This window comes from Crocodylus porosus, unplaced genomic scaffold (genome assembly GCF_001723895.1).
Source record: "Crocodylus porosus isolate Cpor-Errol unplaced genomic scaffold, CroPor_comp1, whole genome shotgun sequence".
In the NCBI taxonomy this organism is placed as follows: Eukaryota; Metazoa; Chordata; order Crocodylia; family Crocodylidae; genus Crocodylus; species Crocodylus porosus.
Window position 1 is genome coordinate 7,494,721 of NW_017728949.1, and position 27,144 is coordinate 7,521,864.

The window sequence follows — 27,144 nt, forward strand, 5'->3', positions numbered from 1 at the left end:
TGTACATTGGGATGTACGCTTCCAAAGAAGTGACTTTGAAAGCTAATTGAAAGTCACGGCCTGTCTTTCTGCCATTCAGGTGCTACTCAGAAAGGTGATAATTATGTACACAGTAAGAAAAATGACTATGCACTTAACAATCCCATCAACTATTCTGTATAAGGTCTTATTACACACATGCACATGCACAGAGTATATGAGAAATAGTCCATTACCTGTATCAGACCCTTTTTAGAGGCCTTAAAATGATTATTAAATAGATCTTGGCTTGAGCATTTCTGTTTCCTGGTATCTGGAGGATGGAATTCACTCTCGATGCTGCTGTTCCCTCTGTGTCTGCAGCTGAGACTGCGACTGAGGGAAATTAGGCTACTGCTTCACATTAAACTAAAGCTTCCTCCTGTTGCTTGGAAACAATACTGCTGAACTGAAAGAAATAAAAAACCCTGTGCTCTGGGGTTAGGCTCCTGGCCTGGAGTTTAAGCGATCCTTTTACACGTTGAGGAATTGGGTTTCCAAGCATCTGCATTGCTGGTCTGAAACATTGATGGCTGGATGACAAGAGAGGTGGATTTAATCTTTTGTGAAAGTAGCTACCTATAATAAGCAAGAATGGGGGGTTTAAAAAGGATGGTTAACAGGGACAAAATCCTGGACACATTGAACAAATGGCAAAACTCTTATTGGAGCCAGTGTTTTCTTCCTGGTAACTAAGGCTAGCATTGTGGGCTGTGCTGTTAGCTACTTGCTGCTTGGCCTAGTTTACCAATATATTTGCACTCATACTAGGAAGAATTTGAAAAACAAACAAATCTCAAGACAATCTACAAAATGCCCTCCTTGCTACCTACCAAAATCCAGTAATGATATACTTCGCATATGGCCAGTGTCAACAACAAATCATTAAACCAGGTAGGTAAAAAGCAAGGCAGATGGAGTTTATATTTTGGGAAGTGTTATCGTTTGCAATTTGTAACATAAGGCTAGATTTGGAATGACTCCTCCTAAATATTGTAAACAGCAATTGATGTAGAACCTGATTATAGGACTTGATTATGATGTTGTCTCTGCTACAAAGCTGTTGCGATGGCCTCAAGAAATGCAGTTTACAAGTCCTCTTAATGTCATATAATTTAGTTAACTTCTGGGAAATCTCCTCTGATTTCACTTCTCCTAATGTCATTCAATTTCATTCCCAAGCCAAGTAATTGACTTTTTCAAGAGATTCTTTTATTGTAGGTGGTGTCAGTGCTAGTATGGAACTGGGTTAGGCAGCCAGTGCCTGCTTCTGTTTGACTCTTGCTGTAATTCCATTGTCTTTGATGAAGATGCTTCTCTCATACACATGCTTTAAGAGAATCAGTGCTGAAGTGATACAGCTCACTAAGTGCTGCATCTGCAAACATGCCTGAATATGGGTTGGCCGCAAGGTCAAATATGGGACTGTGTAAATGGGGCTGAGTATGTATTCTGCATGAGGGGCTGAACATTGTTTTTCCATGTATACTTCGCTGGCCAATTGTATTCAAGCAAACCTTAAAAGGAAAGGCTTGTGTGACAACATGAACCATAGAATAGTAAACCAGCCACAAAGGTGTTCCACATCTAATATAGAATATTGTTGTGGCTGGCTTGTATGGAGCCTTAAGTTGAATGCGTGGCATGCCCAGGCCTGGTTGGAGACCGTTGGCTGCCCCAGCTCCCATGCTGACAATCAGCTGATTGTTGGCATAGGGACTAAGGCAGCCCAGGATCTCAGAGTGGCCTGGGGCTGCCCAGGGGGTCTGCAAGTATACTTGATTCCCTCTGCCTGGCACTTGTAGACCAGTGCCTCTGGTAGCCCTGAGTAGAGCTGCACTGTGCACAGCTTCCAACTTGTAAGTGCAGATGGAGCCCAGGATCATGCGCTCAGGATCCACATAAGCTAGCAAGTTGAAAGGGTGTGTTTGGGATCTTATCCCTCATTCCCAGAATTATGCCTCCTGCCAGAGCTGACCCTAGAGGCCCAGGGCATATCAACCTGTGCAGGGTCTGTGTGGAGCAGGTGGGGGAGATGGTGAGTGGCAGGAGCAAGGGGGGGGAGGGGGATGGCAAGTGGCTGGAGAGTGAAGCAGAGGGGAGGAGAGGGGATAGCAAGCAGTTGGAGTGGGGGTGGGTGACAAGCAGTTGGAGTGCGAAGTTGGTGGAATGCGGCAGCCATGCAGAGTGGTGGTGCCCTCAGTGGGGCCTGTATGGCACTGTCCATGGGGCCCCCCAAAGTGCAGGACCTGGGGCAGTCACTCCAACTTGCCTCCTCCCAAGGGACAGCTCTGCCTCCTGCCATACACTTGCAGCCTGGCAGGACACACAGTTGTTGGGATCTGGGATCAGGTTACATCATGCCATTAAATTGTCTGCCAAGGGCTTTAATCTTCAAGATCCTCCTGTAACATGCTGCATGCGAACCCCAGGTGCTCGTATCCAGGTCCTGTGTGTTGCTTACGCATTTACCTATCCACCCAAACCTTTGCTCCCTGAAAGAAAGCTGCAATTCTCTGACAATCATGTGCTCCCAGGAACTGGAACTTCTTTAAGAAGAGTGTCGTGTACCACAAGGCTCAAAAGAAAAATCTCAAAGACACTGGGTTTTCCTGACCGGCAGTCACCACTTCCACTGTTGAAAGGGCAGCAAGGCTGTTAACTGGGTTGGTGAAGTCAGGCACATCATCCATTCCCTGAACATATCCAGGGGCTGGCTGAGGCAGTGTGGCCCAGATCGTAGAATCACAGAAAATGAGGGTTGCATGTAGTCCAGCCCCCAGCCCGGTACCTAACTAGATCGTTCCAGCCAAGGCTTTGTCCACCCGGATCTTAAAAACCTTCAAGGATGGAGAGTCCACAACCTTTATGGGTAACCTGTACAGTGCTTTACTACCCTCCCAGTGAAAGATTTTTTCCTAGTATCTAACCTAAGTTTCCAAAGTGAGGGACACCTTTGAATGAATGTTATTTACAGTGACAAGGCTCTTTGGGGAAATCTCATATCTTTTATAAGACCAATTCAAATAGCTGGAAAATTCTGCTTAGCAAGCTTTTGGGTCCAAACACCCTTCATCAAGCTGAGGAAGTGTCTGCAGATGTCCTGTGCTCTTCCTGGATGGAGTGGTAAAACAGCCAGAGGCCTGTACATGTGCATGCAAGGAAGCCAGGCAGTTAAAATGTAATTTAAAAAAAATCGTATTCCAAGCCAAATTGGCCAAATCAATTCCTAGTCTGTGAGTCAGTCCAGAACCAAAACAGGCCCTACTACCGGCAGACATCCCCCACCCCCACCTGGGGCTTCAGCTGTTCCCAAATCCTTTGGTGGGCATCCTACTTGCAGACCCAAGCCTGGAGGCTTGAGGCTCGGATGCGCCCGAGTTTCGCTCGCCCTCAGCCCTTAGGGCCCAGGAGCACGCTAGGGAGGAGTCTCCCGCCTTCATAAGGTGGGCTTAAAGCCAAAATTAACGCTGCATCGCAACGGGTTTGCTGCTGCTACGGCCTCAGCGGGCCCCACCAGCGGCGGCCGGAGCAGGACCCCAGGGGCGAGAGCAGAGCGCAGTCCGGCCGGGCGGGGGCGGGGCTTCCCCGCCCCCGGCGCTGCGAGCCGTTGGTCGCGACCCACGTGACGCGGTTCAAACTGGCGCGGTGGGTACGGCGGTGTCGCGCGGCGGGTCGTGGCGGCCGCCCGGGCCGGGGCTCCCCTGACACCCCCCGGGCCGTGGGTGCGCGCGCGGGGGACGGACCCTGCGGGGGCAGGGGAAACCTCCAGAGCAGCGGTACTCAGCGGGCGGCCAGCGGGTGGAGCTCCGCGTGTCAGGGCGGCCGGGCCGGGGCTGCTGAGTGCCCCGAGTCCCCTGCCATGCAGGAGCCGCCCCTTGGCTTTCCCTCTAGTCAGACAATGGAGCGGCCCTGAGTGGGGAAAGGCCAGGCCCTCGCCCACCTCTTCGCCAAGGCATAGAAGTGGCTGCCAACACATTGCCAGTGCCCAAGGGCTTTGCCACCTTTCCCACTTTGGGAAAGACAGACAGCGGGGTTGTAAAGGGTGCCAGGGTGTCGCTGTAGGAAAAATAAAAACTCCTTTTAATTCCTTTTGGCACCCATATGTTGGCTGGGTGGGAGTGTTGTTTGCTGGTGTTGGCGGGCTTTGCTTTCTGGAAAAAATGGCAAGCGCTAACTGCATTGGGTATCTGTCCCCTATCTGTTGCAGAGAAACGGGGCTCTTTGGCCATGGCGTCTGCGGAAAGCACGGAAACGTCTCTTTTCTTGCTAAGCGGCGTGCGAGAGCGGATGAGGGAGAAGAAAAATGGCGCTCTAAAGACGGCAAAGCTGAATGCTTCCATCGTGTCGAAGATCAAAACTAAAATCATAAGTGAGTGAGCATTTGTTTGTACTTGATTAACACTGAGAGGCCCTAAGTAAGATCTGGGCTGTACTGCACTAGGTGCTGTTAGCAGATGGAAAGAGTTGTCCGGCCAGTGAGTGTATTGTTAAAATCTATAAAATGGGGAGCGAAGAGCTGCTATTGCCTCATTTCACAGATGGGGATTTGAAGCATGGAGAGATTAAGTGACTTGCCCAAGATCACTGAAAGTCTGTGGCAGAGCCTAGAATTGAACATAGGTCCTCTAAATCCCAGACCAGCACCTTACCAGTAAAATCAGTCTTCAGTTTTGCAACAGTAATTTGATGGCTGAACAGGACTGTCCTTTTTTCTTCTCGGGTATGGAGAGATGCACTTCATAATGCGGGTCTTTTCTCTCAGACTTCTGTTAGTACCATCCTACTTGAAAACTAACTTTGAACAGTGTGTTCGTTTCTTCAGTACAATGCAACTTCAGGTACTGATCCTGAAGTGTTTTCTGCAGGGCAGAAACAATGCCATCAAAGCCAATGTGTCTGTGCAGGACACAGGTATTTACTTACATGAAAAAGGCCGTGGATCAGAGGTTCACATCACCTTTACTCCTTCAAGTAACCTGTGTCCAAAACTATCCCATGAATGTAAAATAAGTAGCGCAGTTAGAATAATTATAGAGAGATGGGGGAGTGGAGAGCTTAAAAGTAGGAGAAGGGTAGATAAGGTGAAAAGATGCAGGAAGGTTGTTCCTATTATGGCAGGAACTGAAAATATTGCACAATGTGACTAAGTGAAGGGAGAGTGGCTCAATATAAATGAAAGTTGCTGTGAGCTTGATTTGTTCTATGAAAGCTCACTGTTCTCTTCCCCCTTTTTAATGAACTGGGACAATTCTGAAAATCCCTACAGTGGATGGGGAGTCACTGGTGCTGTCCATGGATAAGCGATGTTACTTTGCTGGTGATATATGAGAAGGGGGTCTGTAGATGTGTTAGTTTGTATGCTGAGATTAGGGTAGGCCACAGAAAACAGCATTATACTAACAGTGGCAGAAGGAAGAGGCACAAATGAGAATGTGGGTCCTGATTGCCTACAGAAGTGTATGTGGTAGTCCCTGGTGCCTGTGCAGAGCCTCACTGAGATACAGAAAGGTAGCATTTGGGGCTTTGATTACTGTAGATTAGTTCTGTAAGGGGCACAGCATTAAGAATCGTGTAACAAAATACCTATTTGTTCTTTTCCCTGTAGACAACTCTTCTACCATAAAGGTCTCCTTAAAACGCAATAATAAAGCTCTGGCCTTGGCCCTCAGTGCTGAGAAGGCGAATACCCAAAGACTGGTCTATGAGAAGATGTCACTACAGAAGGAAGTGGAGAGATGTCACTTTCAGAATGCTGTGTTGCGGCAAAAATTATGTTTTCTGGTATGAGACTAATGCCATGACTTTCATAGAGACTACCAAATAGAGAGTACATTTGTTTAATTTATTTGCCCCCTCTTCCTCCCTGTCAAAACATACCAGATTTTAATATCTATTTTTTTTTTGAAAAAGGTACCATTAAACTTTGATCCCATTCTTTCTTGTAGCTGCATGGCCATGGAGTTTAAAACACAGTTCCATCTTTAATGTAGATAAAACCTACTTTCATATCCATGTTGTCCCGTAAGGTTGAGTCACATTTCTGTCTACTTTAAATTAAAACTAAAAGAATTTATCTTTTAATTTAAGTCCTTTTTTGATACAGAATAAAACTCTTAAAGAACTAGAGGACTTTATGAATGGTAACCTGATGACTGCAATTAAGATGAGCAGACTGTCTGAGGTAAGCTTCTGGGTTAGTAGCACTCTGTGATGGAAGGAATGTGTCTGGCTCTTTATCTAATGACAATTGCTGACTTCATTCTTTGAAAAATCTTACTGGTCCTGCTTACTGAGAACACAATGCAGCATCTTTATTGGTGTCCTTGCACTCTACGCTGCCTCTCTCCAGTCATTTTGATTTATCTTTTCCGACTTGGCAACTACAAGCATACAAGGGCTCAGTTGGAGATTCAGCTTGTACTGGCAGAACACCTGTCAGTAGAAGATGTAGACTTTGCTGATGTGGTTTTACCATATTTTCTCTAATACTGCAAGCACCTTTCCCTTATACTGCTTTTGGAAATTGGGGACTGCATTATAAGTGAGGAAATAGGGTAATACTAGTAGCAGTTTCTGCCTCTGCTGGTGTAGGTGGTGCGAGAAAGTAATGCTGCAGGACTCCCTAATTGTTGGCTGTGTATATTTCTCCCACCCCCACTTTGGCTGAGGCTCTCAAGGGAAGAGTTTTTTTCGTTCTGCCTCTTGAAAGCAAGGTTTGTGTTGTATTTGGTGGTGTGATGTATTGAAAAAATTGTAATGGTGTTGGGGGTGATTTTCACCTGATACGTACACTTAACTAACAGTATTCATACCAGCAAGAACTTGCAGTGTAGATCAGTTTAGATCTGTGTAAGTATTTGAAATCTTCACTTGGTACCAAAGTAGGTACAGTCTAAGGCCACACAAGAATGGGAGTAAGGAAGGCTGATATAACTGCATCCACAGTAGGGATTGTACTGGTTTAACTATTTCGGCAAACACCATCATGCCCCTAACTACTATGATGGATATAATCTGTGGGTAGGCCAGGCCTTCATTAAGTGTGAGTGAGATCCCAAGTCTGGTACCATGAGAGAATATAGGTGTGGTATTTTCTCCCAGTACCACAAATGCTTCAGGTCTTCCAGAGTAGTCCTCAGTTAAACAACATTTAGCTGTCTGGGACAGGGACCGTTTTCCCCTTTCCTTGTTTGTCCAGTTCCCAGCACAAGGCCCTAGTTCCTGATTATGACTTCCGGTTGCTACCACAATACTATAGTCTACAGTGAAACAGTTTAACTATGAAGACATTTAAATTACTATCATTAGATGTCAGACATAACAGCACTGTAAGCCAAATGTAGAGTTCATGGATCTCTTGTAGGAGTTGCGGTCTCTCTGAAACAAAATATCACATCGGTTCAGGTTTGGAAAGCAAACTTCCCCTTTTATAAGAGCTAGAAACTTGTTTTGTTTTTAATCAAAACTTAAACTTTTCATAAAGTGATTATGCTCCTCAGAGACATGTCAGTGCAGTCTCCTGGCTCCTCACTTCTGGCTTGTTCCATTTTACTTTTGAAGAGGGCAATGTCCTATATCTTTTTTTTTTCCAAATAACTCCAGTATTCCCATTGTTTATTTAAATGGGAGAGTCTGTAAATGCAAGTTTACTATTTAAAGTACTTGTACGTTTCCACTGTTGGCATCCCAAAAATTTAAGTCCAGAATCGGAGCTTCTCTTACTCTGTTGCAGTATAGTACATAGTTATTATGGAGCTCTTAACTGGGCTGTTCCATTACTCCATGCTCTAGTACCATCTGAGGTCTCAATCATCATCTAGTCAGAAAGACAGTGGTGCTGAAGACAGCTGGCCTGATGACCTCACAGATGGGCAGCTTGGAGTATCTCCACTTGTCAGGTAAGCCTAAAAAGTCAAATGTAGTCACGTTCCATCCTGGGTTTTTATAAACCTGATCTGTACCTGCTTGTCTGGGATAAGGAGGGGGAAAAAAATTGGGGTGTAAATGTTGAGACTTTTATTTTTTCGTTCTCAAATCTATGGTGAAATGTGTGTTTAGAATAAAAGGGCTGCATCCTCCTCTCCAGTTAGCAAGTCTAGAGGGTAAATGCACTGAAGTGAGTCTACCAAGCTAAGCACAAAATCTCAGATCTTTGCGAAGACCTCAAATTACTTGAAGAATATTTTGCATGTTGGAGACTCCCCCCAGATCCAAGGAAAACTTCTCACATAATTTCATGTAAACAACACCCACAACATCTAGAAACTCACCATCACTTTCTGTGGAGAAGAGGTTAAGCATGAGTAGTTCCCAAAATATCTTGGCGTAACTCTCCATCAGAGCCTTACCTTTCATGAACATCTGCAGAGTGTTGCTACAAAAAGGAAAGCACGAGTTAACCTTGTGCGTAAACTGGAACAACTTGGGGAGCAAATACAACCACACTTTGAATGGCTACTTTAGCATTTGTTTTCTCTACAGCAAAATATTGCTCCCCAGTCTGGAACAAAAGCATGCACATAAAGATTGTTGATACACAGTTAAATGCAGCTATGCAGATTACATCAGGAATGTTAAAAAGTATGTCATTGCCATGGCTCTCCCATAGCTCTACTGCAATGCCACATGCATGAAGGAATACCATAAGGTCACCAGTAACCCAAACCTTCCAGTCAACAAGGACATCAGCACATCATCACTAAATAGGCTCAAATCTAGAAAACTCTTCTGAAAATCTGCCAAGAAGCTTTGATGATAACAGCACCAATGGAGGGAAACCTGGGAAAATACCAACCTGCTGCAGAAATGCATAGTCAGTGACTCTACAGTCCTCCAGCCAGGATTTGACCTACTGAGAAAGATTTGGTCCTTCCTGAATCAGATGTGGACACTTCATGGAAAATGTGGATGCCTACTCCATAAGTGGAGAATCAAAGACAGTCGGTTGTGATTTTTTTCAGACAGTGCAATACATTGTCAATGAATTGCCCAATTAGATCATTTAATGGTGATCTAAAATCAATCCATACAGATACCCCTGAAGCAATCAAATTTTATCAAATTTAGATATTAATCTATGAATGTTGTAATCTTAAAATGTCATACAAAAGAAGCAGCTCCAACCACTTAACCTGAAAATTACAAGGACCTACTGGGTGCATCTACATGTTCATTAATACACAGTAGTTACTGTGCATTTAATTTAGTACTTGCTTAATGAAGTAGCTAAATGCACAGTAACTAGAGTCACTGTGCAGTATTGCCAGTGAACACCTTTTTAGTGACACTAGTGTGTAGTAGCCTAATACTGTGCACTAGTGTATTAACATTGTCTATGTTGTGACGTGCTACTGCACAGTGTTGTTAGGCTACTATGCATTAAGCATTGCATGCAGACACACCCATTGTGTAGAAATTTTAATGGTTGAATTCAGAGGAGGTCAGTGTGGTCATTGCTTCCATTCCCATGCGGGAAAACAGGCTGGGACAGTGAAGTGACTTGTTCACAGTCATCCAGCAGACCAGTGACAGCTGGAAATGGAACCCAGATCTGAGCATCAGTCCAATGTTCATCTGTGAAGCTACAGTGTACGCACATGCATTTCAGTTGCGTATCCAATTTGCTGTTTCCCTTTGTTTCTCTTCCATTTAGCTATTCCGTGTTCTGCTGCTTATTTTTTCCCAATCTTTGTTTCCTGCCTCTCCTCCGCCTTCTTCCCCCACTTTCCCCATCTTAGGCTTATGCTTCTCCCATATTACCCTGTTTGAATAGAATGCACTTCCTGCCCTCCTACATAAAAACTACCCTTCCCTCTCTTTCAAGTGCGTTTATGTGAAAACATACATCCTCAATCTAGTTTTTACTTTCTCATGCATTACATGTAGCCCCTCCTGTTCTCTCCTGTCTCATCTTCAGATTGTGGTTACATCTGGGGAAGGGAGATCTTATAGATTCAGTCCTGTGAACACATGGAACACATGTTGTTGGCGTGGTTTACTTCTATCTGTAGTTTCATTGTCCCCTTTGCAATTATACTTTGTATTGTTAATAGTTATAATCTGTGGCCGTAGTCTAGCAGAACACCTCAGCATGCATGTTTTAAGCATACAGAGTTGATAGGACTAGCCAGGTGCTTAAAGTTTTATACATGTTCAAGTGCTTTCATGAGCTGGGATCTTTGTTGCTAAAACGACGTGCATCTTTACAATGCTATATATATATATATATTCAGTAGGAATCTGGGCACAAGTGTAGTTTAGGTGTTTTGGGAAGGCAGTCACAAATGGGATCTGTCCTTTGAAATAATATATTTGAAGATTTGTTTCCTGTCACGGTGAGATTTCTGGTCCTGGTGTAATCACAGCCCTAGAAATTGCTGTTTGAATTGTGCTCTGTATGACCTTGCTTTCATCATCCTTCTGATTCTTTTTTCTTCCTGCAAAGTTTGTGTCTTAAGGCAGAGACACATTCCTTCCCTGTATGCAATTGCAACTTGGCAGAAAACAAATTCCACTCAGCCAGCTTGTGTTCCTCTTTATTTCTGCCCTTTATATATTCAGGAATGTGCTTAAAATTATGTGCTGCCCTGTGCAGGGATGGAATTTAGTGCTGGGTTGAGGGGCATGTAAGTGTTAGATCATGTGCTCCACTGTTGCCATTTCTTTTTGCTGTCAACCTTGTCTCTCTTCAGACCTCTAGCAATACCAATGCGAGTCCCAGTCTCTGAGGTGGAGGATGGAAAAAGGCAAACTGGCAGCTGCACAGCAGAAGTGCAGACCTCCCCAGTAGGGAACCAAAAGTCCATTCTAGATGACCCGGGTAAAACCACAACTGTTGTCTTAAAAGAACCTTCCCCTCCACAACATGTTCAAGAGGCATTACAGAGCTATGAGAAAAATGCACAGGAATTGAATGAAGTAGGCAAAACGGAACAACTCTTTGTTGATTCTCATATTGGTTTTGGAGGTAAATTGCATCTTCATCTTTTGCTTGAATGACTTTTTGTTATTTGTTTGTGCTTAGAAATAATGCTTTGTCATGCAGTGTAGAATGGTTATAGACTAAAGTAGAAGCTGATATGATAAACTATCCTCTGGCTGTATTGGTATCCCAAGAATGACATTATTGGAACAATCTGTGGCTATACAAGACTTGTTTGTTAGTTTGCTACCATATTGTAGCTGCATGTGAACTTCATGCCTTATAGGGGTTCATCTCAGACCTCTCAATGGGAACTACCAATACCTTCTCTAAGTGTTTACAGAGAGAACTTGTATGCCCTTGTTTCCAAAGCAGACAGTCCTTTCTTTTTGTGTCAAAAAGAATCTGTTGGTTTTTGAAAATGTATCCTTTATAAGCAATTCTGATCCTGTCCAGGAAGTTGCATGCTTACCAGCCAGTTCGCTAATATATAAACTATTAGAACTTTGCTTGGAATAGAAAAGCTGATTTTTCCCTAAGGGTTATTGTTCATGGCTTCATCCTACTGCTGTATTATTTTTGTCTAATTTGGTGACTGTGCAAATGGGTCTATTTGGGCAGTGGAGACCAGCCTAATACTCCTGTGAGGCACTATTTTGACATTATACAGAGGGTATAGCTAAGAAATGTGGAGCAATATTCTTTCCAGCAACTGACTTCAGCATGAATGCTGAGTTGTAGTGGATAATGAATCCTGATCTATCGAGAGAGCTTTAAAATTAGGATAAAATCTAAGAGCTATTAGATGGCAAAAACTTATGTTGATTTGTTGAGTTCAGCCACTACAAATGGGAATAAATGATAGTTTTGCATTTAAAGGATTACAGTACCAGATGTTTGTACAGCCCCTAGAATAAAGGGGTTCTGATCTGTGACTTGAGGTTCTTAAGTACTATCGCTTAAGAACCTCAAGTCTTGTGAAGAAGTAGAAGTCTTGTGGATGTTCAAAATCCAGACCTGAGTTAGTATAAATAATACTAACAGGTTACTATAAATACTAACTCAGGTCTGGATTTTGAACATCCACAAGACTTCTACTTGGAGAAGTTGTGTTTTGCTTTGAGTCATTCCCCTATTGAGAGATGAGCTATATAAGTATCTCTGCCACACACATGGTGTGTGAATTCTCCAGTAGAAAAGCACTAGGTTGTCTAATAAGAGCTGTCTTGCCTTTGAAGCCATCTGTATTATATTATGGTGACCATATATGTGAGTTTGTGGGATTTTGTGGTTCTGGGGAAAGTTTGTTTTTATTTAGTCCATTGCCTTTTGCTAACCAGAATGATCATTCGCTGCAGAATCCTCATCCTGTATCCAGCAGAGTTCCCAGGATTTCCCAGCATGTAACCTGGATAATAATCTTCCATTACCCCAGTTGGATGACCCTAGAAGACCATGGAGTGACAGTGTGGCACAATTACGTGGGCATGTTACAGAAAGGAAGAAACGTTCCACTCTTTTTACAACAAGTACGCCATCGTCTGTTGTGGATTTTAAGCAAGCCATTATACCAGATCGAATGTCCAGCTGGAGCACTGGTGGAGGAGACAGCAGTGCTAATGAAATAAATGCAACCATAAAATTGAGCACTCCCTGTCTTGAGAATTCACTTCATCAACCTGATAGCCCTCTGAACTTGGAATCCTTGAATAAAATGGTTGTTGTTGACGAGCTGCCACCAGAGGAAATGGTATGCGGTGCTCACAGGAATCATAACTTCAGTCGAGTCCCTGGATTTGTTACAATAGAGGGAAAAAATGAAAGTAACAGCAGAGCTATTGAACCTCTACCTGTTGGGAAGATCAGCACAAAGAAAAAGAGAGCTGTGAGTAAAAGCAATTCTAAAAGTAGCTCTGACCCATGCATTAATGAAGAGAGACCACAAAGTTCTAAGCAGCTCCTCCAGGCTAAAAGTATGAGCAGCAGTAAATCTGAAGCACTCAAGTCCACACAGCTGGCTTGCCTGGATGCTTTGGAACAGGTAACCTTACAGAAAAGTAGTAACTTCAGTGTGAAGGAGAGTACCAATCGTTGCAGTAAAGGCAAAATTAGTAGAAGAACATATGTGGTGAGTGAAGAGCCATCAAATAAGCTGGGAAAAAATGACTCCTTACAACAGGAAATAAATAAAGAAGCTATAAGTGTGGAGATTAAGTCCAAAAGTCCAAGTGTTCTCCCATTAAGTGATAGAGCTTCGTCAGATGACTCCAGTCTTCAGAGTTCACCTTGCTTGGAACAGGTCTCCAACCAACATGCATTAAAATTGGGTGTGAATGTGAAAGGTGTAAAACAAAAAGCAAATATGAAAAAGAGTGAAATCAACAAAACAGATTCCTCTAGAGAGGAAAAGCTGCAAAGTAGTAAAAAAAAGCCAGAGGTCAAAATAAGCAAAAATGAAGAGCAAGTGAAAAAAAATCAGATGGGCAAGAGAAAAACTGGCAAGGAGAATAGTTGTTATCAGAGAAATGATGCAGAGACTGTTGGTCCAGGTGTAGATATTCCACAATTTGAAAAAAAGAAGTATAAGGATTTTCCAGGTAATCCTAAACCTAACAGGAAAACGGACACTGCTGCCCTTTCCCATCTTAGGGTGAGGTTTAGTTCAGTACAGCAAGACTTAGTGGGTGATGAAAACACATCATCTTGGAGTACTTGTGGGGACAAAACTAACAAGATTCAGAAAATTCAGAAAACCTCTGCAATTCAGAGCAGTGAAGAAATTGCTGACAGTCCTGGAGAGAATTTGCCAGAGGGAATCCATAGCGATAGGAGTGCCTTGAAGAAAGAGGTTGCTTCAGCAATCATTGACCTACCTGAGGCGCACTGTGTGGGCCAAGAGAGTGTTGTGGCTCAGGCTGTTCTTCACAGTTTAGCAGAAACTGAACCTAAGCAGGACAGTCATATGTGCAAAATGTTCTGTCCTGTTTCAGTCATCAAAGCTGAGCCAGATTCCTACTTGGAGGAACTGATCAGTGAGCCAGCTGTGAATAATTCCATGATGGAAAATCCAGACCTCTTTGATTTCTCCTTTGTGACCCATTCTTCAGCTTTACCCATCAGTCCCCTCAGCTCCAAGGTAACAAGTCTTCCAGGCTTAGAGCTGCCAAGCCACGAAACCTATGATATTCCAGAAAAAGCTTCAACTCTTCCACAAAAGAACCCTGCAATATTCAAAGAAAGCAACATGGAGCAGACATCTTGTGGCAAACATAGGAAGGAGAATGCAGAGGCGAACTCTAAAAAACATTCAGAAAACACATCTTCACAAAGAACTGGTAAGTGGCTGGTTAAAAGGAAGGGCTTATCATTATAGGTTATGTATACTGCAGTCTGTAGGGCAGAGGTGTCAAGCATATGTCCCATGGGCCAGATCCTGCCCATGGAGCTCCACTGTCTGGCCTCCGGTGCTGCCCTTAGGTTTGATCAGACCCACACAAGGCATGCCACATGCTTGTGCCATGGGGTGGGTCAGCAGGCGGATCCAGCTTATGGTCCCCCTCCACCTTTCCTGCCCACTTCACTTCCCCTACCCCAGCATGCCTTATTGGCAACTGCTTCAACTGATCTGGGACCAATGCTGCATGCAACGCAGATCCCAGAGTAGCCAGAGGGGCATCGTATGTGGTGTTGTTTGGCTGGAGCGGCAGCCTTGCCACATGTGGTGGCCACACTGGCCTGACTTCCACATGTGGTACCTACTCTGTTTCACGTGCTGCACATGGCGGCCACTTCACCTGGTCCAGGACCTGTGTGCGCTGCATGCAGCACTTTCAGGCACCACATGCAGCATGGATCCCAGACTGGCTGGAGCAGGCATTGCATGCAGTATGGCTGTCATTCTGGCTGGACTGTTCCACATACAGTGTCTCTTCCAGCTGCTCCAGGATCTGTGCTGTGTGCAGTGTGGGTCCCAGGCCAGCTGAAGTACTGCCAGATCAGGTATTCTGGGAGAGGAGGAAGGAGATGGGGGCTGTGGGTTTGATCCAGCCTGCTGATCAACCCCACACCACTCATTTAGTCCACAGGGCCAGATGAGTTTGGCACCCTTGCTATAGGGGACTGGTAATAGTGATTAATATTTTAGTACAATACTTTCTGTTGTGACTCATTAAATCAGTGGGTCTCACCCTTTGGAGGCTCAAGGCCTCTCTCCATAACTTTTCTGAATTTAGTGGTACCCCATTTAAGAATACGTATTACAGTGGATAAAAAAAAATAACATGACTGGAGGCATATTTTTAAACAAACTGGAAAAAAACATGCATGAATAACTGTGATTTTTATTAACAGAGCGCTTGTGCCTGGAGGTATCATGGTTGAGAATCACTGTTCTAGAAATTTACTGATGTGGCTCCTGTCACCATGGGGTCTGAACACCCCAAATCTTTAATGTACCCGCCCCTGGAGCAATACTACAAGGCACAGAGACTAAGGGTGAGATTCCATCTCACTCTGAAGGTGTCTAATGGCACTTAGTGGATTTTAAGTATAATGTTTAGAAGTTTATTGTTTAATGCAAAATAAGATTCCTTTTCGGAATGAGTGTTGTGCAAAATATCTATATATGGCAGAATTCGTAATAACACCACAAGTTCTTCCATCTTAGTGGAAACTGCCTGTTTTTGGCATATTGCCTAAAGAGGGAAGGGAAAGGGAAGGTAGGGAGGAAAATAAGTGAAAGGGGAGCCCTATAAAACAGGTAGAGGGGAGGCTCTCCCTGTGGAATGGAGGTGACTTTCTAGGGCAGTTGGGTTTCTGTGGTGGGAATAGTCTGGGCAGCGTGGTGCAGTGCAGTGCAGCAAGGCCTTGTAGCAGAGCCCCCGTGGCTCAACCCAGCCTGATCACAGATTCCTTTCAGGAAGGACCATTTGGAGCCCAGTGTCTGCCTTTGGGGTGGGGGGTGGCAGGAGAGGGAAAAGTTGGCTTTTCCTAGCTGAGATGTCTTGCCTGTTAACTTCACAGTCACAGCTTTAGCTTGTTTCATAGTTAGTAGGGTCGGAAGGGACCTGAGCAGATCATCAAGTCCGACCCCCTGCCATAGCAGGAAAGCGTACTGGGGTCAAACGACCCTGGTGAGGTGTTCATCCAGCCTCCTCTTAAAGACCCCCAGGGTAGGAGCCAGCACAACTTCTCTTGGAAGTTGGTTCCAGATCCTAGCCTCCCTGACTGTGAAGTAGCGCCTCCTGATATCTAGCCTAAATCTACCCTCTGCCAGCTTGTTATTTCGTGTCACTCCTGGTAGTGCTTGGGAGAACAGGGACTCCCCCAATGCCTGCTGGTGCCCCCTGACCAGTTTGTAAATGACCACTAGATCCCCCCTCAGCCTTCCCTTGTGGAGGCTGAACAGGCTCAGGTGTTATAGTTTCACAGTAGCTAGGGTCAGGAGGGACCTGAACAGATCATCTAGCCTGACCCCTCGCCACAAGCAGGAATGAATGCTGGGTTCACAGGACCCCAGACAAATGATCATCCAACCTCCTCTTGAATTTGCCCAAGGTAGGGGTGAGGATCACTTCCCTGGGAAGTTGGTTCCAGATTTTGGCCACCCTAACTGATCTCTAACCTAAACCTATTCTCCATCAGCTTATTACCATTGTTCCTTGTCACCCCAGGTGGTGCTGGGGAGAAATGGGCTCTTCCTATTTACTGTTGATCTCCCCTGATGAGTTTGTAGGCAGCCCCCAGGTCCCCCCTCAGCCTCCTCTTGCTGAGGCTGAACAGGTTCAGGTCCCTCAGTCTCTCCTCATAGGGCCTGCCCTGCTGCCTTCTCACCAAGCAGATGGCCCTCCTCTGAACCCTCTCCAGGCTGGCCACATCCCTTTTGAAGTGTGGTGCCTAGTACTGGACACAGTACTCCAACTGTGGCCTGACCAAAGTCGCATAGAGGGGGAGGATCACCTCTCTGGATTGGCTTGAGTTGCATCTTTGGATGGATGACAAGGTATGGCTGACTTTGCTGGCTGCGGTCTGACATTGTTCATCTTGGAGTCAATAATGACTCCAAGATCCCGTTCTGCCTCTGTGCTTTCAAGAGGGTAACTCCCCCGCCTGTATGTATGCTGTGGATTCCTTCTCCCAAGGTGCAGCACCCTGCATTTGTCTACGTTGAACCCCATCCTATTCTCATCTGCCCACTTTTGTAGTCTGTCTAAATCTAGTTGCAGCCTGTCTCTCCCTTCAAGTGTGTCCACCTCACCCCACATGTTAGTGTCATTAGCAAACTTGAACAGGGTGCTTTCTACCCCCTCGTCCAAGTCGCTGATGAAGATGTTAAACAGTGAGGGCCCAAGGACTGAGCCCTGGGGTACCCCACTGCTCACATCTTGGCAGGTTGAGTACAACCCAACCATCACTACTCTGGATGTACCATATCAGCCAATTTTTTACCCATCCAACTGTGTAGGCATCAATGCCACAGTCGCTTAATTTATTGATGAGGATGGGGTGAGAGACAGTGTCAAATGCCTTCTTAAAGTCTAGAAAGACTATGTCCATAGCAACACCAGCATCCAAGGATTTAGCTAATTGGTCATAAAAGGCAATCAGGTTGGTTAGGCAGGACCTGCCTTTGATGAACCCATGCTGGTTGCCCTTGAGCATGATCTCCCCTGCTGCCTCCCGACAGATATGCTCCTTGATGATTCTCTCCAAGATCTTCCTGAGCACTGAGGTAAGGCTTACAGGTCTATAGTTACTTGGGTCCTCCTTCCTCCCCTTCTTGAAAATTGGGACCACATTAGCCAGTTTCCAATCCTCTGGCACCTGGCCAGATGACCACGAATGCTCATATAGTTGGGCCAAGGGTTCTGCGATGATCCCTGCCAGCCCTCAACACCCTTGGGTGGAGGGCATCTGGACCTGCAGATTTAAAAATGTCTAGCCCTTCCAGAAGATCCCTAACTACATCTGTGCTGATTGAAGGCCTGACAGAGCTATCCCCGAGATTGTCCCTATGGTAGGTGGGATATCCTGGTCCCTGTTCAAGAAAACAGAGGCAAAGAAACTGTTAAAAATATCAGTTTTTAAGGAGAGGTCCCTTAACCTCTCCTTGTAGGGCCTGCCTTGGTGACTCCTGATTATGTGGGTGGCCCTCCTCTGGACCCTCTCCATGTTGTCTACATCCCTTCTGAAATGCGGCACCCAGAACTGGACGTAGTACTCCAACTGCGATCTGACCAGTGTCGCATAGAGGGGGAGTATCACCTCCTTGGACCTGCTTGAGATGCATCTTTGGATGCATGACAAGGTACAGTTGGCCTTCCTGACCACTTCCCCACACTGCTGGCCCATGTTCATTTTGGCATCAATAATGACTCCAAGGTCCTTTTCTGCCTCTGTCCTGACGAGAAGGGAGTTCCCCAGCCTGTAGGTATGCTGCTGGTTCTTCCTCCCCAGGTGCAGTACCCTGCACTTGACAGTGTTGAAACCCATCCTGTTCTCATCTGCCCACTCCTGTAACCTGTCTAGGTCTGATTGCAGCCTATTCTTCCCTTCTAGCATGCCCACATCCCCCCACATTTTAGTGTCGTCTGTGAATTTGAACAGTGTGTTTACTCTCCGTCCAAGTCGCTGATGAAGATGTTGAACAGTGTGGGCCCAAGGACTGAGCCCTGGGGAACCCCACTGCCCACATCTGTCCAGGTTGAAAATGACCTGTCCACCACCACTCTCTGGGTGCGGTCCTCCAGCCAACTAGTGACCCATTTACTGTGTAGGTGTCAACGCCACAGTCCCCTAGTTTTTTAATGAGAATGGGGTGAGAGACGGTGTTGAAGGCCTTCCTAAAGTCCAGAAAGACTATGTCCACTGCTACACCTGCATCTAAGGATTTTGTGACCTGGTCATAGAAGGCCACCAGATTGGTCTGACAGGACCTGCCGCTAATGAACCCGTGTTGGTTGCCCCTAAACATAATCTCCCCTGCTGGCCCTTCGTGGACATGTGCCAGGATAACTCTCTCAAAAAGCTTACCCAAGACTGAGGTAAGACTGACTGGCCTATAGTTTCCTGGGTCCTCCTTCCTTGCTTTTTTGAAAATGGGAACCACATTGTCCCTTTTCCAGTCCTCTGGCACCACGCCAGAGCACCATGAGTGCTCATAAAGCTGTACCGGGGTCCCGCAATGACCTCTGCTAATTCCCTCAGGACTCTGGAGTGGAGATCATCAGGACCTGCTGATTTAAATACATCCAGTCCCTCCAGAAGTTCCCTGACTAGTTCCTCACTAACCCTAGGCCTGGGTGCACCTCCCCTGGGACCTACGGTAGTCCTGGTGGGAGGGGGTGACCCAGTCCGTGCTGAGAAACTTGGAGGCAAAGAAAATGTTAAATAGGTTAGCTTTGCTGTCTGGTGTGATGACCAGATTTCCTAGCATGTCCGGCAGGGGCCCCATGTTACCCAGGACCTTCTTTTTGCCCCCTATGTATTTAAAAAAGGACTTCTTGTCCTAGATCTGAGTAGTTAGTCCTAGTTCCATCTCTGCCTTAGCCTTCCTGACTGTCCCCCTACAGCCCTGAGCAACTGAGGTATAGTCCTCCCTGGTGATGGCCCCTCCCTTCCATTAGGTGTATGCCTCCTTTTTAGCTAGGAGACATTCTTGTATGCTTTTGGTGAGCCATGGGGGCTTTTGTGTCCTCCTGCCGCCTTTGATCCGTGTTGGGATTACCTCCCTTTGGGCTTGGAGGATAGTCTCCTTAAGGAACGACCACTCTTCCTGTACACTCGACTCCCCCTCCCCTCTGGGACCTCAGTGCCTCCCCGACTATTCTACTTACCTCGTTGAAATCTGCTCTCTTGAAGTCCAGAGCTCCTGCCTTGCTGCAGGCCTTTACCACCTTGCACTGGATGGTGAATTCCAGCAGCTGATGATCACTGTTGCCCAGGTGGTCTAGCACCTGCAGACCCCTCATCAAGGTCGTCGCCCGTGGCCAGGACCAGATCCAACAAGGCATCTCCCCTGGTGGGGCTGTGCACCTCCTGGGTTAGCTGGAGGTCCTGTATCTTGGATAGGAACCTACGTGAGCGGTCAGACCTGGCTGACTGCTCTTCCCAGCAGATGTCTGGAAAGTTCGGGTCACCCAGGATGACGTTGTCCTTTGACCTAACTACCTCTGTGACCTGACTTAAGAATTTCCAGTCTAGCTCTTCCCCTTGGTTGGCTGTTCTATAGTAGACTCCTACTGTTAAGTCCCTTTCCCCTTGACTTCCTTGTATTCTAACCCAGAGCACTTCAGTGTGCCCCTTCTCTGACCCAGTGCCACTTGCTGAGGATGTATATTTCTCCCTGATGTAGAGCACCACACCCCCACCTCTCCTCCCTGTCCTATCCCTCCTGTACAGCCTATAGCCCTTGATATTCATTGCCCAATCGTGTGTTGGGTCCCACCACGTTTTGGTGAGCCCCACTATGTCTGGGTTGATGTCGGCTAGCAGGAGGGTGAGTTCCTCCTGCTTGTTCCCCATACTATGAGCATTAGTGTAGAGGCATTTGAGGTCTCCTGAAGATGCATGCACTGGCCCCCCTAATCTCAGTACTACCCAGGCCCCTGTTGCTTACGTGGGTATTTGTTTTGCTCGTCGTCGGTCTAGGCTGGGCTGTTCTTGTGGGTGATGCTTGGTTTAGTGGTCGAGGGCTGCTTCTGCCCTCGTCTTCCCCTTCCCCGGACAAGCCTAGTTTAAAGTCCACCGGAGAAGCTCAGACAACCTAGAAGAGAACACACGGTTACCTTTGGGGGAAAGGTAAAGCCCATCCCACCCAAGCATGTCTCTCGTCCTGATGTGTGGGTCATTGTCTAGGAAGCCGAAGCCCGCCTCGAGACACCATTCTCAAAATTGCAGTTGACCTCTCTGATGCAGGTCTCATGTCATCTTCCACATCTGCTCACTGGTAGGACAGAAGAGAATACCACCTGTGCCCCTATCTCCTCCAGCATGCCCCCCAGAGTGTGGTAATCTGTCATCAGGTGATCAGGGCTTCTGGCCACATCATTAGTGCCCACATGGATTAGGACCATCGGTTAGTAATCGGTGGGCTGGGTAATGGCCCCGATCATCCCCGTCACATCCTGAATCTTTGCTCCAGGCAGTAGACCTTGCATATCGAGGGGCTCTGGCAACAGATGGGACCCTCTGTACCTCTCAGGATGGAGTCACCTATGACGATCACTCAGAGTTTCTTTCTCTGGGTCTGCTTAGCTTGTTCAGAGTGTGGAGTTGCCTCCTTTGGAGGTTTTCTCCTCTCCTTCCTTCTCCTTGTTGCTGGAAAGGAGAGGCAAGCATGGGTCCCCTGGGTCTGAAAGATAGAGGAATCCTATCCTCAGATTTGATCTATGCTGTAGCTGCTTCCAGCTGTATAGATCCATGCTATACAGCCACTAATCTATGCTGTAGCTGCTTCCAGTGCTAGCCCTGCATGGTGTCTCCAGGAAATGGAGAGGCACAGCGGGGCCGTTTTAACCTGCATCTACTGTCAAGCACTAATGACATTAAAGAAGGGTTGTACAAAGCTTGGGGCCGATGTGAAGCCTGTCCAGTCAGTAGGTTTAGAATCCTAATCTATAAATAAGTTCTCAGCCCATAAATAGGCTGACGAAACATCTCATTTTCACCAAAATAGTCCCACTTTAAACACTTGTCCTAGGTATCCCATTGGTTTAATCAAATGAGTGATTTTTGTTCTTCAGCAGGAGGCCCAGAACACGTGTGTGTGGGGGTTTTTTTGGTTTTTTTAGAAAAACTGATCTCTGGTGCTCCCTTCCACACTCCCCTTTTGATCTTCAGTGCATCCTCTGAGCTCTTTGGTGTGATCAGCTGAGCAGGGAAGGAGCAGAGTGTCACAATGGGAGATTTACGATCACCTCATCCATAGAAGTTTACTGCATCTTTGTTTGGCTCAAGTTACTTGGAATTTACTTGTATTTTTGCTAGAATTTCTGGATACTGTTTGCAGTTAAAGAAAAAGCTGAAGGACCATTGTAGGCGTTTGTTCTTTTTGCTTCTCTTCCTGTTTTGGGAACTGTAGGCATGTCTGTTCATCTGAAATGTCTTTAAACCAGTGGTTCTTGACTGTTTCAGGGTCAGGACACCCCACCACCACTTTTTTTTGATTCCAGCAGCATCCCTAGCTGCGAACCACTTTTGGTGCTTCCTTGGCTTACCTGCGTGCTTCTGAGCTGGGTTTGGCTGCTGGGAAGGGATGTGCAACTGTGGTACACAGGCTTTCTGGGAAGTGTTGTGCCACGTGTGTTTGTTCTGCTTGCATGAGGGCTTTCTGATCAGCTTAAAGCAGGCAGGAGCTGTCTTGTGCGGTGGAGCTCTTCCTGGTCTGGCACCCCAATTGCTGCAGGACAGCAGTTCCCAACCATCGGGCTGCAGCCCAGTACTGGGCCCTGAAGGGTTGGCTACCAGGTCATGGCATGAGCCCCCTGCTTGGACCCCCTGTCTGTTCTCCCAGGCAAGCAGTTTCCTGCTGGCAGTCACGTGCAGGGTTAAAGCTGGCTAGTAGGGCAGCCCTGGGAGGTGGGCAGCCAGCTCTGTGTGCCCTGCCCCACTCCTGCCTCCTGTGAGTGGGGAGATGCTGGTAGGGAAATGCCTAGGACAGGGAGGCAGCTCTGCTGCTTGCTCCTAGGAAAGGCATCAGTGCCCCTTCTTCCCAGGCAGCCCCAGCTGGATCGCTTTGGGCCACTGCCTGTGCAGCCCTCTCCCCTGCAGGGTCTTCTGGTGCTCGCACCCAGGCACAAAATTTAATTATTTAAAAACACACATTTAAACATTTGCATATTCAAATATCTACACATTTAAATATGTAAATTAGGTTGTTTCTATACCTGGTGTGCCAGAATTCTTTGAGCGAGTTTGCTGGTCTGCCATATAAAAAGGGTTGGGAACCCCACTCCAGGAAACAGAAGCGGATGAGACGGTTTCATCCATGCCTGTTTCCTGGAGGAGATGTGGGGGCAAACGGGTAACAGAAAGAGCTGTACAGCATGAGACAGCTCCTGCCTGTTTTAAGCTGACCGGAAAGTCCTGATGTAGGAGCATGTGAAGCACTGAACACTGTTGCTGTGGCACCCTTGAGGGCTCTTGCAGAGCCCCAGTTGAAAACCACTACTTTAAACAATGTTGCTTACTCAAGCAGCTCTTGTATGTCTGAGAACTGGCTCTAATTTATTTGCATTATTTTGGCAAAGAAAATGATACTTAGAGGCACTGAGATTTGCTATTGGAGGTTTAGATCTTGTTGTAGCTCTTGTTTTAAGACAGGTGCATCAAACTCACCTCAGGCCCCAATTCAGATCCAGACTCTAATGGTGATGCATTCTGGAATAGCAAACTAAAGGAAAAAAAATACTGCATACAGGTTAGGGTTTTTGTGTATGATGGGGCTCAAGTTAGTGTAACTTGTGTTGGGGCTTGTTTTAACAACTAAGTTATGGAATAGGGAAAAATGTGACTTGTAGCATCAGCCTGAGCTCTGGTTTACATGAGATTTTTTTTTTTCCTGACAGTATAGTTAAGAGTTGTGAGATGATCATACCCTCTTGCCAGCAGAATCACTGGCTCAGATGTATCTGTGCCAACAGAAGAGCACTTTTACTGGCTTATCTAATGGTTTTCAGGGACGGATTTGTGCTTTCAGGGCAACATGTTATGTTCTGATATATGCTGACTCCTCTAGGGGCAGAGCAAAAGTTAGCTTCAGTAGCAACAGCCCTTTAGCTTTGCTTTTATGTAAGTCAGTGGGATGGGCTTAATCATGGCTAAGCATTTTTTAAACCTTCATCCTGGAGTGATAGATATGAGTGCACTTTTCACATAGTGACCACTTTAATGATTCCTTTTTTGCCTCATAGACAGTAGCCTAAATAGCACTGAGTTATGTGGACATCTGCCCTGGGTTCCAAGTTAGAACAGGTGCTGGAATTGCCCCCTACTCCTGCAGAGACTACACCCCAGCACTACACCTGTGTCAAGAACTCTTTAAGAGCAACAACCAGGGCAGGCAGAGCATGCAGCAGAAATAACAACCGCTCAGCTGGGGACTGCTTAGGAGTTCCCAGCCTGGGTAAGGCTGCTGTACCTGCAGCCCATGCCCTGGCCCCCTGCTCACCTGCAGCACGTGCCTTTGGTGCCAACTCTGCTTGTTACATCACTACACATAGACTTCGTATGCATAAATAATCCAACCCTTTGGAGAGATCTCCTTGAACATGGAAATATTTTGTTGCCACCTTGCTTTGGAACGCATCAAAATTGTAAATTTAGTACGGTTAATGTAAATGTTTTTGTGGGTTGGGAAAACATGCTCAAGGGACTTATCTCTACTTGGGTGCCTCTACATGTGCCATTAGGGGACAGCAATAAACTATGGAGCTTATTGCTCCAAAAAACATTGTTTTGCTTATTTCACCACAGTTTATTGCTCCCTGGCATGCAGTTTACACATGTGCCTGGCTGGTAGGACATTGAGCCAGGTCACTACAGCTCCAGTTGGCACAGGACCCAGGGTGGTCAACCTGCCAGCCCAGGGCTGCTCCGTCTCAGCTTAGCGTGCTGCAAAGGGGATAGGCACAAGGGTGGCAGACAGCCTTGGCACTAAAGCACCCTTGTGCCCCAGCCAGCCAGCTCAACATCTATGGGTGCGCTGCTCTGCATGGAAAAAAACTCCACAGTAGGGTAGGACTTGTATTTACAAGTCCTACCCTGCTGTGGAGTTTATTAGTTTCATGCACCCTGACACACATGTAGACACTGAGATGTTTACTGCACAGTTAGTTAATTATTCAACCGCCCAGTAAACGTTTTGTGTAGATGTGACCCTTGACTCGTACTACAACACTGCACATTGAGGGTTGATGGAACTATCAGAGGAGTTGATGGATACAAAGAGCTGAGTTGCTGCAGTATGGGAACTTTGTAGGTGTTAGGTTTTTTTTCTGTCTCAGAATGGATTTAGTATGTTGTATTCTCCCTAAATAGGCATTGTCTACCATGTTATAAAGCCTGTATGTGTACTCTGAAGCTTATAACATGAATATTGAAGCTTGTTAATTAGAAAGTGTTTTTATGATCGTATCTTGTCCATTAGCTTATTTTATTATATCAGCTTTTTAGGAAATGCTGCAGTTTCCCTCAGATTAAGCATGTAGCATTGGAATTATCCCAGATAGCTTTGATGCCATAAACACCTTTTAGTGTAGTTGTTCCTTTTTTACCTGCTTACTATCTCTTTTAACGTGTAAATTCTGTAAAGAAGAATTAGTTGCATGGCCAAGCTTAGTCCAATGGGCTTTAGCACTGATTGGAGACTGGAGGCAGTTACTGCAATAAAAACTTATCAATGAACTGGATTTTGAAGAATCTGGTTTTAGATAGGAGAGAGTAGTTATGGATGCTGTATTAGCCCACAGAAGAGAATGGTGCTACATCAACATTTGAAGAATTCTGACAAGAAGTTTAATTTTTCTCTCCTCATATGTGCAAATAGTATCTTGGGGTTCAGTCAGTGATTTGTAACAATTGAATAACTCCTTTTCAAATGTAACTGTCTTGACAGACATCAGAGTGCTGCAGGAGCTGACCAACACCAGTTTTTTATTGTCTGGTAGCTCTGAAGAAGCTTCAGCACGTCCGAGTAGACAGAGGCGGGATCCAGCTTGCTATAAAGAACCAAAGCTCAATTGGTTGGTATTTTTTTATCCTACAAGCTACCTCTTCCCTAAACTTTTGTTCTGGAATTGGGTATGTGAGGAAATGGGCTTTTCTTGTATACATACAGAACCGTTATTCCTAATGTTTGGAATGGCTCTGCTCCCCCCCTCATCTCACCTCCAAGAAACATAGAGAAAGAATGTTAACGCAACAAAAATAAATGGATCCCTGAAATATGTATATGTTGTAGGACCTGATCTCACAGAAATCTGCCTAGATAGATTCTCCAGCCTGCCTGGGATACCTTTGAAACCAATGGGAGGCTGAGTGAGAATCTCTGTACGAGTCTGCAGGCCTGGGCCCTTCCCAGGTGACTGCATAGCTTTATCTTCAGCACTCATCCTTTCTATATTTCTGGCCTCTACTTGCTTGTACCACATCGACCATACTGAGTTTAGGCCACAGGCTTGCACGGGAACCTGTTAGCAAATCCGATGACGTACTGTGCGAGGGGAATGTCTAGCACCCGCTTCTGCTACTATAATTACTTTTATTGCCTGCCAGGATTCATTATTGTTTAAAATTAAGACTAAAACTGCATTTGTACACATTCCTTTGAGTAAGAGATATTTGAGCTGTGATGTTCAGTCAGTCATGAGGCAAGTATTCAGTTTCATAAATATACTAGACCTATTAGTAGAAAATAATATTTATACTTAATATTCTTAGACAAACATTTATGTGTATTTATAATAAAGATACAAATCCTATTTTCAGTCACGTTGTTGTGGAGAATACATGCATGTACCCTCTGTCAGAAGAAGACTTTAAAGGTTTCATACTGACGTTTCTGTGGGTGCATCAGAGTACACAAAGCAAGCAATGGCTGCTGATTTCCATATATTGTGAAACACAGTATACTCTGTCATTACTGTGGGCAACATTTTACCACTTTGAGGATAGCTCTGTTTTATATTCATAGCTTTCTGTGGAAGGCCTTGCCTTGCTAGGGGGTTACACCTCTACAGCCTCCTGTTTGGATGCAGTTGCCATTATAAAACTCTTTATAGACATAGGTGTTCCTATTTTGGAGGCGGGATAAGCTATGTCGATATGAAACTTTTGGCTTTTACTGATTTAGCTTTAAGTTAAGAGAGGAAGCAAATCTCCAAACCAAAAATAGCTTTAATAGTAAAACTTACATATATACTAACTAAGACCAAGACCATAACCATTTGACTTGTTTTTCAGCAAATTGAGGCGTGGTGATCCATTTACAAGTACAGACTTCCTGTGTTCCCCTGTCTACAAAAACAAAAGGAAGAATGTATCCAAAGGACATAAGTCCAAGTAGATCAGGTGGAAAGAAAAAATGCCTTCATTGAACTGTATGCTGTGATGTACATGTGTATTAAATCACTGCTTTTAAAAACGACAAGTAAATATTGCCTATACTGAATAGCTGTCAAATCAAATAGACACCTATCCAGCAA

At 45.5% G+C, this 27,144-nt stretch overlaps 1 protein-coding gene across 4 annotated transcripts; it reads left to right on the forward strand.

Annotated features, from left to right (window-relative positions):
• On the forward strand, positions 1–27,144 carry LOC109323001 (shugoshin 2-like). Of its 4 annotated transcripts, none has more exons than XM_019554332.1 (9): positions 1–94; positions 4,229–4,390; positions 5,627–5,802; positions 6,125–6,202; positions 7,813–7,919; positions 10,713–10,987; positions 12,301–14,277; positions 25,557–25,683; positions 26,903–27,144. In XM_019554332.1, exons 2-9 carry the CDS (start codon positions 4,249–4,251, stop codon positions 27,003–27,005), a joined length of 2,985 nt encoding a protein of 994 aa, XP_019409877.1. In that variant the 5' UTR covers positions 1–94; positions 4,229–4,248; the 3' UTR covers positions 27,006–27,144. The 4 variants fall into 4 exon arrangements, with proteins under 4 accessions (XP_019409877.1, XP_019409876.1, XP_019409874.1 ...); XM_019554331.1 differs by lacking the exon at positions 1–94 and adding an exon at positions 3,739–3,743; XM_019554329.1 differs by lacking the exon at positions 1–94 and having other exon boundaries at positions 4,094–4,390.

Excerpts from the sequence above, each read along its gene's own strand:
- LOC109323001 (XM_019554329.1), top strand. The coding sequence starts at position 4,123 with ATGTTGGCTGGGTGGGAGTGTTGTTTGCTGGTGTTGGCGGGCTTTGCT. Across the intron at positions 6,203-7,812 it reads AGATGAGCAGACTGTCTGAG|TACCATCTGAGGTCTCAATC; the intron begins GTAAGCTTCTGG and ends TCCATGCTCTAG. Across the intron at positions 25,684-26,902 it reads AAAGAACCAAAGCTCAATTG|CAAATTGAGGCGTGGTGATC; the intron begins GTTGGTATTTTT and ends CTTGTTTTTCAG.